Here is a 10,975-nt window from a genome sequence, read left to right as displayed (position 1 = left end):
GGGAATGGACCATGAAGAAACAACTTGGTTAAGTTGTTTCTTCATGGTAAACGTTGACCAGTTTAACCAACTTAACCAAGTTGTTTCTTCATGGTAAACCTGGCACTGGTTACGGTTATATTTAGTCAAGCAAAAAACAATTTGTTAGGTTATTTTTGCAGTTATGTAAGAGGAAAAAATGCCTAAATTACTTTAATTTTCTAAGCAAATAATTCAGGGTCTTTTTCCTTTAGCTTACTTGTTCACACATCTGGTTGGGTCTTTTGTTACAAAATCAATAAAACCTAACCCTTAAACATATATATATATATTTTTTTTCAAAAAACATTGAAATACGACTAAGGCAATTATGCTATGTGGCCGACGAAATGCTAGTGTAGGAACCCTATGAAAATCTCGTATCCTCATGCAGGAAGAACAAAATAAAATGTCAACTTGGAGAGTCGGAGCTTTCAGATGAGTCATTGAACGCCCCACGCGTGTTGATTGGCTGCTAACCGGGAGGACCACTGGAAATGCGAGAATGCTGTGTGAGTCGGTGATTTCGCAAACGCACCGCGCCTCTGATTGGCTGCTGGCCGGGGGTAAACGGAGGTCAGTGCCACTCGTTGTGCTTGTCAAAAGAGGGGGGGGGGGGAGTAGACTTTGCCACCAACAAGGCTCACTCAAGGACTAGGTCAACATTTCTCCTCCCCTACGCCCCCGAGGTACAAGAGGTCCATTTGGGTTTCTTATGTGTCTTTTAAAAACAAAGTGAAACAACTTGGTGACAAGAAAGACGGGACCTCGTCGTCTTCGGCGCGTAAACACGTCTCCGCTTTCTTAGCTCGTTAGCTTAGCGTCGTCTGCGTCCTCCACGCAACATTTCTGCAGACCTCTTTTCTTTAAGCATCCCCGCACTCAAGCGAATCAACAGTCAGCAAAGGACCATCTTTTTCTGCAAAGATAACACTCGGGGAAAAACAAACACCACTGGAGCCTTGGGTGCAGCTAAGCTAGCGCCTGCTCGCAGAGGTTCATTGTGCTTCTTGTTAGCATCCCGCGCATCATCTGAATATGATTCCCGACAAGGCGCCGGAGGACGGCGTCTTTCACGGGGCCGAGGAGATGCGGAAGGGGGCTCACGTCCCCACCTTTGAGAAGTTTAAGGAAATGTACCTGCAGTCCATTGAGGACCCTGACAGTAAGTGTGACGCTTTCGTCAACCAATCGCTCGTTGACGATCGATCGATTGTGTGAAATTGATTGATCATGTCTTGAAGCAAGTCCTGCACCACCACCACCACCACCACCACCACTACTACTACTACTACTACTACCACTACTACTGCTGCTGCTGCTGCTGCTGCTACTACTACTACTACTGCAATTTCTTGTAATATTATTAAAATACACATGAGTGTAAGGAGCAGTGATAAGAAATATGTCAAAATGTATTATGTAAAGCAAAAGTCATACCACAGCACTAAAATCAAAATGAAAGGGAACGCTGCGGAAAATCTAACTGCAGTGTAGTGGTTAGCACGTCTGTCTGACAGTTTTGACTTCTAGTGCGGGGTTTGAATCTGTGATCTGGCTTTCCAATTTGGAGGTTATGTGTTCTCACTGTCCTTCCGCGGTGAGACTAAATCTTTCATTGGTGTGGAAGTGTTTTGTCTACATATGATATGTCTCAAGAATGGCTGGCTACAAGACCAGACCCAGCCTGTCGCCCGAAGAATAGAATATGAATAGAAAATGGATAGATTGATTTGATAGAAATTATGAAATAAACTTGATTAAACAACCAAGATAACTGTTCAAAAACAAATCGCCCTTCCATAAATCGAAAGTCGGTAGATACAATCAATGAATTGAATCGATGACTTGTTGGTTGAATAACCTTTAATGCAATGCACTCTTAAACAATTGAGGAATGCTCATGGTAACTTATTATGGTCACATACTGTATGACCATGAAGTTCTGGTTTCCTCCCCCATTCCTTCAAAACACAAGTAAGTCCACCTACCACATCTTCGGCATGTGTAAGAATTGTGTCTCGTGGGCCCGCAGAGTTCTGGGGGGACATGGCCAAGGACTTCTTCTGGAAGACCAAACACACAGGTCGATTCTTGGACTACAACTTTGATGTGACCAAAGGAGAGATCTTTATAAAGTGCATGAAGGGAGCATCCACCAACATCTGCTACAATGTGCTCGACCGCAACGTTCACGACAGGAAGCTGGGCGACAAAGTAGCCTTCTACTGGTCAGTATGCTACTCATAGCCCAGTAATTGAAACCTGTTGTATATAGGATCGATCATTAAGTTTTGAAAAGTTTATTATTAAAGTGTAATAGTGGATTCATATCATGCAATTCCAGGTTTTAAGAATTCCCGGGTGTCCTAATAAAAGCTCACTGACATTCAGTCAAAATCCACAAAGTATGAAGAAGCACAACCACTTAACATCCACTAAGTTGTCACACACTACTTGAAATCACTAGGTTTTGGGGCATTTCTGTAATTGAGATGAGCATTTTGACAGAGGTACCTGTGTTCCTCCAAAAAAGAATGACGTGTACATTACATACAAGTAATTCCTCTACATTTGTTTTGTTTGTGATTTAAAATCACGCTAAAGTTGCCACATCTTTGAGATAAAGCTCATTATTATTCTTCTTCTTTATAAATAATAATAATAATGATTGTTTTATGCTTGTTTTTGCAGGGAAGGCAACGAGCCCGGTGATGAGCTGACGGTGACATACAGAGAGCTGCTTAACAATGTCTGTCGCTTTGCTAACGTCCTGAAGTCACAGGGTACTTTTGGAGCTTCCACTTTTAACGAGCCCATCTGCAGCGGGTTGAGTGTGATGGTCATTTAATTGTACGTTTGTGTGCGGCAGGCGTGAAGAAAGGGGACCGCGTCGCCATTTACATGCCCATGGTGGTGGAGCTGGTGGTGGCCATGTTGGCCTGCGCTCGCATCGGAGCCGTTCACTCCATCGTGGTACGTCAGCAGTGGGAAGGGCGGGTGGGCGCGTGCCGAATCGGAAATGACATTGAAACGCCTTTGTTTGACAGTTTGCGGGTTTCTCTGCGGAGTCGCTGTGTGACAGGATTGTGGACTCACAGTGCTCACTTCTCATCACCGCAGGTGAGTTCACATGCCTTATTGTCAATGCTAGATCAATACGTGACATCAAGTCAAATAGAATAAGCAAACGATAACACAAGAATAGGCAGCACTTAAGAATATGTACAGCATCCATGCACATTTTTACAACATCAGTCAATGAGGACAGCAGTGGATGTGATAACTGTACATGTGTAATAAATACTATATGCTGACATGAAGGGCAAACTGTACATGAATAAGTAAATCTCCAGACTGCCTCCAAAATATAAGACAGTGCAAGTACATTTTTCATCCACTTACCCAAGTGCAACTGTTAATCTACAGAATTTTTGTTGTTGTAAATTTTTATTGATTTTTTTTTTTTTGGCTGACATGCTTCTACTCCAAATTTTGGATCAACAAATTTAAACACAGGAGCAACGCTGGCAGCAACAGGATGTTGTGATGACGCAAAAAAAATAAGAACATGACCCGCACACACCGGAGTACAGTGACGAAAGACTCAAACTTTAAAGGGGCATGAATTAGGGTTAGCCTGATGTTGCTAACTTCTGCTAGACGGAGCACTGCAGCCTTTGATTAATACCAGTGGGAGCAGGGCGACAGAATGGAACAACAAGGGCAGTGATGCAAAGTGACGCTTCGTCGCCATGTTATTATGTCCAATAAAACACAAACAATAACTGCATGCTACGGATTACATCGGAGATGTTTTAGGACGACAGATGTTTTGAGATGTTTTGCCCCTTCACTCGGATTACGGCATATGACCATACTCTGTTTATATCACTTTTAAATGTAAAATGTCACTTAAGAGGCTTTTTTTGGCTATATCCTCCCTTTGATCCCTTTAAAGAGACTATATAGTAATATAACTCAAGTTATTACAGTTGAGTGTGACTCTTTTTTTCTTTTCTAATGTTTTATGTTGTTGTAATTGGCATCCGCCTTCAGATGGCTTCTACCGAGGGGATAAGCTGATCAACCTGAAACTCTTAGCGGATGAAGCTCTGCAGAAATGCACAGACAAGTACTCTGCATGCACACACATTTATGACACTATTTATGTTTTTTTTTTTACCTTAAACACAAGTAAAAATAATTTTCTGATAACAAAGAAAGATTGGTTTTTTTTGACACTCGGGCTTTGTGTTTGGACAGCAACATTCATATGGATGCCTGCCTCATCACATTTATCCTATAACAACGAATAAGAAAAAGAGTGGCGACGATGTAGCGTGTTTTCTTTTTTTCTGTGTGTGTCCAGAGGATTCTCACTTGAGAGGTGCATCGTATTGAAACATTTATCCAAAGAAGTACAAGAGACTTCCCTTAGCTCTCCTCCCGCCAAACGACCGTGTCCTGACCTCCAGGTGAGCGCCGTTTTCACACGTCGATTCCTTTGATAAACCACCAAACCTCTTGAGTGAAACGTACTCCCGACCAAACATATTGAAGGGTAACATTTTTACGCTTCGATGTTACACAGTATTTCTCCTGGGACACCCGAGGCACAAGTAAAAAGTTCCAAGTTGGGCTAGTAACACGAGGCAGAGTCGCTCTCCGTAGTTTCCTTAGCCAGCTAAGTTAACGGTGATAGTTACCGGTACGTTCTCCTGGTTGAAACATTTGTTTGGTTGCTTTGTATTGATTCTGTTGTCATAGTTGTAACTGTTAAAAGTAAAAGATGCTGGTCACTGTAATGTTGCATTTTTCATGTCACATTAGACTTGCGTTTTACAGTAGTTGAATTCCAAACTTTACGACCTCTGAGGGGCTTTGGTCTTTTTTTTTTTTCAAGTTCCATGTGGTGATATGTTGTTTTCACTTTCATTTTGAAAATAACCCGCCCCCTTCATGGTCATCCCTCGCTTGCTGTTTCTCCTTCCTCCAGCAGGAGACAGAAACAGGCAGAGTAAGAAAAACTCGTCCTGTTCCGCAGGTACTTGTCATCCTTCCAGCCAAAACCCTGCCGCACATTTTGTTTTTTTGCTTCCCCTCCACCAGTTGACTCACAAAAAACACTGCTGAAGGGTAAAAATAATCAAGCTGTGCTTTTTACGCATGCCTTTTATATGTTGCACTTTGCATTGACACTGAGATGAATTTACAATGAATTAAATTACTTTTTTTTTGCGTCTTTATGGCACTTTTTGGAGGCCTCAACATTCCTGAAAATTCATCCTGAAAAAGGTTCCCGGTCGAATGTCTGTATTTTAGGGGTGCCCAAAATGACTTCTCAGAAGTCATTTAGCAGCACTCTTTGTAAAGTTACCAAGAGGTCAACAAGACATTTTGACATTAAACTTGCAACTTTAATTACATCTCTATTTAAGATAGAATCATGCAAAACTAAAATACAAGTGTCATAAATTTGTCATACATGGACGCAAAACATTTTTTTTTTTTTTTTTGCACAAAAGATTGTTGTTTTTACCCCTCCACAGCAGTATGGCAATCGTGTGGTCGATAAGCGCAAACATCTGCAAACATAACAATGTCTCTGCTTGGTCACGTCAGGAACGTAACCGAAATGATTGGGACTCGAGATGGACATAATTCAAAAAGTCATTATTTTTCAAAGGTTACCTTTTTTTTTTCCTCATGTGGATAACATGAAGTTAATCGGAACTATAGTCTACACATAAAAAAAAGATTTTTCCCAAAATTCCCTAATTGGAAGAAAAAATTGTCCATGTTCTCAGATGTTTGTTGACTTTTTGAATAAACTTAACACTCTTTTTCTCTTTGTCGTCAGTCAACACACTCGCTTTCCTCACACGTCCAAATTTGTTTTTATCAGCATGAAGATAGTAGTTAACTTATTTTAGCTCGTTTTTTTTTTCATAACTCTGAATAAATAATGGCTTTGTTGTCTGCTTACCACTTCAAGTTGGTGTGATGAGAAGAATCACAGTGCACGTTTCTACTTTAGCCACCAGCTGCTGTCGCGATTTATTGGTTGTTTGACGATCTAGTTTAAAAGTGTTATTTCTACAATTATAAATGTAAAAATTAATTTATACATCTTGTCTTTTTGTGCTGTGAATGGCAATCAGCTACCCCAGATAATGCCTAGGGGAATAAGGACAAAAATGATCATTAGTCATATAAAAAGATTGGTCAACGCACTGAAGAATGAACAACTCTAATTTGGCTGAGAATGAACCGTTATCTCTTTCAAGGTTTAACTATTTATTTGAATTATTTGCATCTCTGATTTAATCTACAAGTCTACCGTGTGTCCTCCTTATGTAGTTGAGGTTTTTGTACTCAACTCTCAATTGGATGAGGCCTTTACCTTATACTGCACGTCCAACAAGCATAGGCAAAAGATTACATTTGGGTATCAATAGTGCATCATAACATAAAACAATAAGATGCATTCCGATATCGATGCTATAGATATATTCGTCCCTATATAGACGTACGTTTGCCATAGATGTTTTTTTTTTTTTTTTCTCCCACCAATAAACATAACTTGTTTTTCCTTAGCTCATGCTGATGAACCGTTTCCTGAGGGTTTTCGAGGCGAATTTGCCTGACTAACCTTTCTCTCTTCGCTTTTGTTGTGAGATTTTGACGGTAGAAGGAGTGGGTTTCGTCATTTAGCTTTTGTAACATCGGAATCCTCATACCCCTCCCAAGGTGCCGTGGAACCCCGAAGTGGACAAGTGTTGGCACGCTCTGATGGCTGACTCGTCAGACGAGTGTGAGCCAGAGTGGTGTGCATCAGAAGATCCTCTTTTCATCCTCTATACCAGCGGCTCCACCGGCAAGCCCAAGGTAGACTGAGTCAATCAGCACACCAAGGTTTTTGACTTGGTCTTATCAGACTGTGACTAAGTGTTCACTAACAGCAATCCTCTTGTGATTATTGACAAAATAGTTACCTCAGAGGAGGTAATAGAGTTTTATAGAACGTTAACTCACTCACTGCCATTGACGAATTTACTTGTCTTTTCACAATACAGCCATTCAATTCCAGGAACTTATTTTTATATGTATATTTTTTAAATTTCAAACATTAGGTTAAAAGAGGGTCTGAAAATGCCTGGCAGCGAATGTGTTAAATATGATGCAAGTATGCGACCATAGGTTTGCCCATCATCTCTTTAAGGGAGAAAAAAAAAATGTGTAAATGTATTATTCCTCTCTTGTTAATGTTGTGGTTTACTGCAGGGTGTGCTTCACACAGTCAGCGGCTACATGCTCTACACCGCCGCCACCTTCAAGCTGGTGTTTGACCACCGGCCAGACGACGTTTACTGGTGCACGGCCGACATCGGATGGATCACCGGACACTCATACATCACCTATGGGCCGCTGGCTAACGGCGCCACCAGCGTCTTGGTGAGCACAGCGTGGGGGCGGAGTTGATGCTACGCTCAGGGGCGGAGCTACGTGGTGGCCAATGGTGGCCACGGCTGGCTTTTACATGATCTGAACATGAGTCGATGCCCGTGTATGTGAATGCGTGTGTGTTTCAGTTTGAGGGTCTTCCCACGTACCCGGATGTGAGCCGCATGTGGGAGATTGTAGACAAGTATCACGTGAGCAAGTTCTACACTGCGCCCACCGCCATCAGGCTGCTGATGAAGTATGGCAGTGAGCCAGTGCACAAGTGAGCAACTTAATGTCTGTTCTCTCAAAACACCACATCATCTGGGCGCCACTTCAGTTTGGCATTTGTGTGTTTGTGCGCGCGCGCAGGTACAAGCGAGACTCTCTAAAGGTTTTGGGCACGGTCGGAGAGCCCATCAACCCTGAGGCCTGGCAGTGGTACTTCACGGTGGTGGGAGACGGCAGATGTCCCATCGTCGACACGTTCTGGCAGACGGAGACGGTGAGTTTACTCCAGGGCACCCCCTGCTGGACACGTCTCCATGACTGTGCTTTGTGTCTTCCAGGGCGGACACGTGATGACGCCTCTGCCGGCAGCCACACCCATGAAGCCAGGCTCTGCTGTAAGTAAATACATGTGACATGTGGAAAGTCACTTTCACACTGCTGGAGAAAAATGCCGCACTATAGCACTTAAACCAAAAAACAAACAAAAAAAATGGCCGACTTCCTGTCTGAGAATCAATTAGATGTATGAGCAAAAATGGCTGTGTCATACCACTGACTTGACTACCTGTTCAATTTTGGACTTGGGTCCCTGAGACCTTTTTACACATCCTGGTCTTGGGCACCAAGAAACTTGTCTTTTGCAGACATTTCCATTCTTCGGAGTCGTGCCGGCCATCTTGAACGAGTCGGGCGAGGAGTTGGAGGGAACGAGTGAAGGTTACCTGGTAGGAAGCGCCGCCATTTTTATTACTGCTGGGCTCGGCAGCGGGAGGAACTGCGTCATGTCTGACTCGTCAATCCATTCAGGTGTTCAAGCAGCCGTGGCCCGGCATCATGAGGACAGTGTTCGGGAACCACGCCAGGTTTGAAAGCACCTACTTCAAGAAGTTCCCAGGATACTACGTGACCGGAGATGGTGAGAGGGTGCAGCAGCAAGGTGGCTCTGCAATGCAATCGCCATGCTGATGATGTGGATGTTTTGTTTTATTTGTTCCATGTGCAGGCTGCCGTAGAGACAAGGACGGATACTATTGGATCACCGGGAGGATAGACGACATGCTAAACGTCTCAGGTGAGAGCAACCTATGCACATCTTAGGCCACAGCCACAACAAAAACATGGGCAATATTACAAAAGGAAGCAGTCCCACTTTTTTGGGGGGGGTTGGGGTGGTTGGATATTTTTATTTGAAGGCCATGTTGCCTGACAGTAGTTGGATACGTCTTTGCAGGTCACTTGCTGAGCACAGCGGAGGTGGAGTCGGCATTGGTGGGTCACGAGGCCGTCGCCGAGGCGGCCGTGGTGGGTCGGCCTCATCCCGTCAAAGGAGAAAGTCTCTACTGCTTTGTGACGTTACGTGACGGTGTCGCCTTCAATCGCACCTTGGAGGCCCAGCTCAGAAAACAAGGTGGCTTCAGTAAAATGCTCCGGATTAGCTTTGTGTACTGTTTTCATGACTTGGCTCAACTTGTGTTTTTTTTTCCATAAAACCACCCTTTGGTTTTTGGTCACATTTTTCTTGAATTGAACTTAAAGATCTATGACTGTTTCTATGTGCACAAAATCAGATTTTTTTTTTCCCCAATATCTTCTCCAATTTATTGAATCTGTGTTAGCGTACAGTGTACCTTAGGCTGCCCACAACAAAAAGGCACTCTACAATGTGCAGGTTTACTGAATGGGACAGGAGGGTCACCACCATTTGTCTCACGCAGTGCAACACTTTTTTTTATGCACTGGTGTGCTTTTGGCTACCCACAATCAAAGGCCACTATGAAATGTGGACTTTTATTTCTGTATTTTCTTTTACAGCTCCAAAAAGATGGGAGCAAAAACATTTTTTATATATTTAGATATTTGATCGATATATCTTCAGAGTATGGTGTGCATCATATTAAATATAATACTGCTAAGAGTGCCGTGATGATCTGCAGGACCAAAAAGGTTTGACATCTCCATTTTCCTAAATTTATATTGCTCCCTCATAGTCTATAGTAAATTCAAATATTTCAGATATCTTAATACAGATCAAATGCCAAATTAAGAGATTCATGGAGATTTTGTTACTGCAACGACATTTTGATTTTAAAAGAATGAAAAAAACCAAAAAAATAGTTCCCTAAAATCGTAATAATAGTTTTTCAAGAAAAAAGTTGAAGTATTAGATTAAAGTTGTATTTCATTTTATAGAATGAAATATGAACATTTCAAGTGAAGATAGAAATCTCCAGGAAAAAAAGCAAGTCAGTAATATTACAATAATAAAGTTTCATTTTTGGAGGGGGGAAAAAAAGTGTCCTCCATGCTAAGTGTGAGTTTGCTCATTTGTGAAACCTTTTTTTTTTTTTAATTGTTTGTTGGTCAACAGTGCGTGAAAAGATCGGTGCCATTGCCACACCCGACTTCATTCAAGATGCTCCAGCGCTCCCAAAGACCAGATCAGGTACGATTTAGGGTGCAAAAAGTGCTGACTTTATCGTTGCTGGTTTTGAGACTAGGACTTTTGAAAACCGCGCTGTATCTTCAAACCAGTTAACTAGCCCATGGCTGATGATGTGTACCGGTAGTCCTTATCCTAAAAGCATCTTCTCCCCTAGGCAAGATTATGCGGCGCGTGCTGCGCAAGATCGCCGGCGGCGAGCGGGACCTGGGCGACATCTCCACGCTGGCGGAGTCATCGGTGGTGGAGCAGCTTTTCCAGAACAGATGCTGCGCGCCCGTCTGACAACATTCCAGCGTGCTGGTTCAATTGACTGTCTGCGTCATGACATCTTCTGCCAACAAACAAAAATAATTGAAGAAAAGGGTGTGCTTGTGCAAGACTGAATAGATACATTTATTTTCACTACTTTCTCACACGCTTAATTGTTCAAAATAATTGCTTTCCTCAAATAAGATCATTTTAATTTGTGTTGTAAAAGTTTTGCCTTTGCTTTCATTTTCTTTGTAGTATGTCTGCTCTTTGTATTAATTTCAGGGGGGGGGGGGATTGCATGTGTTGTGTTTTGAAACAAAGCCAAACATTTTGGATTAAAATATGAAAAGGATGTTTGTGCTTTGGTCAACTTTGTCATCAAATATTTGCAAAGTATGCGCTCGTACAAGAACGAAAAATGTGAATTATTACCTCTTTATGATTGTGCCGATAAGGACCTAGAGTTAATTCCTGTGAAGATTGAAATTAAATATTTGGGCATAAACATTACCAGAGATGCCAAAACAGGAGAATGTAGAAATATGAAGGAAAAAAATTGAGGAAAAGACTAAAAGTTTTGACGAG

At 42.2% G+C, this 10,975-nt stretch overlaps 1 protein-coding gene across 3 annotated transcripts; it reads left to right on the top strand.

Moving 5' to 3' along the window:
* Positions 1-611: 611 nt before the first annotated feature.
* Positions 612-10,692, top strand: acss2 (acyl-CoA synthetase short chain family member 2). Of its 3 annotated transcripts, none has more exons than XM_086036829.1 (19): positions 612-1,183; positions 2,054-2,249; positions 2,713-2,804; positions 2,891-2,994; positions 3,069-3,141; positions 4,078-4,153; positions 4,391-4,496; positions 5,021-5,065; positions 6,772-6,909; positions 7,306-7,476; positions 7,614-7,747; positions 7,837-7,969; positions 8,034-8,090; positions 8,340-8,420; positions 8,503-8,611; positions 8,699-8,767; positions 8,927-9,103; positions 10,064-10,138; positions 10,293-10,692. In XM_086036829.1, exons 1-19 carry the CDS (start codon positions 1,057-1,059, stop codon positions 10,418-10,420), a joined length of 2,091 nt encoding a protein of 696 aa, XP_085892955.1. In that variant the 5' UTR covers positions 612-1,056; the 3' UTR covers positions 10,421-10,692. The 3 variants fall into 3 exon arrangements, with proteins under 3 accessions (XP_085892955.1, XP_085892868.1, XP_085893035.1); XM_086036742.1 differs by having other exon boundaries at positions 5,018-5,065; XM_086036909.1 differs by lacking the exon at positions 5,021-5,065.
* The last annotated feature ends 283 nt before the right edge of the window (positions 10,693-10,975 follow it).

The sequence above is a fragment of the Filicampus tigris genome, chromosome 1 (assembly GCF_054856515.1).
Source record: "Filicampus tigris isolate MCC_2025a chromosome 1, RoL_Ftig_1.0, whole genome shotgun sequence".
In the NCBI taxonomy this organism is placed as follows: domain Eukaryota; kingdom Metazoa; phylum Chordata; class Actinopteri; order Syngnathiformes; family Syngnathidae; genus Filicampus; species Filicampus tigris.
This window is presented reverse-complemented; position numbering and strand designations above follow the sequence as displayed.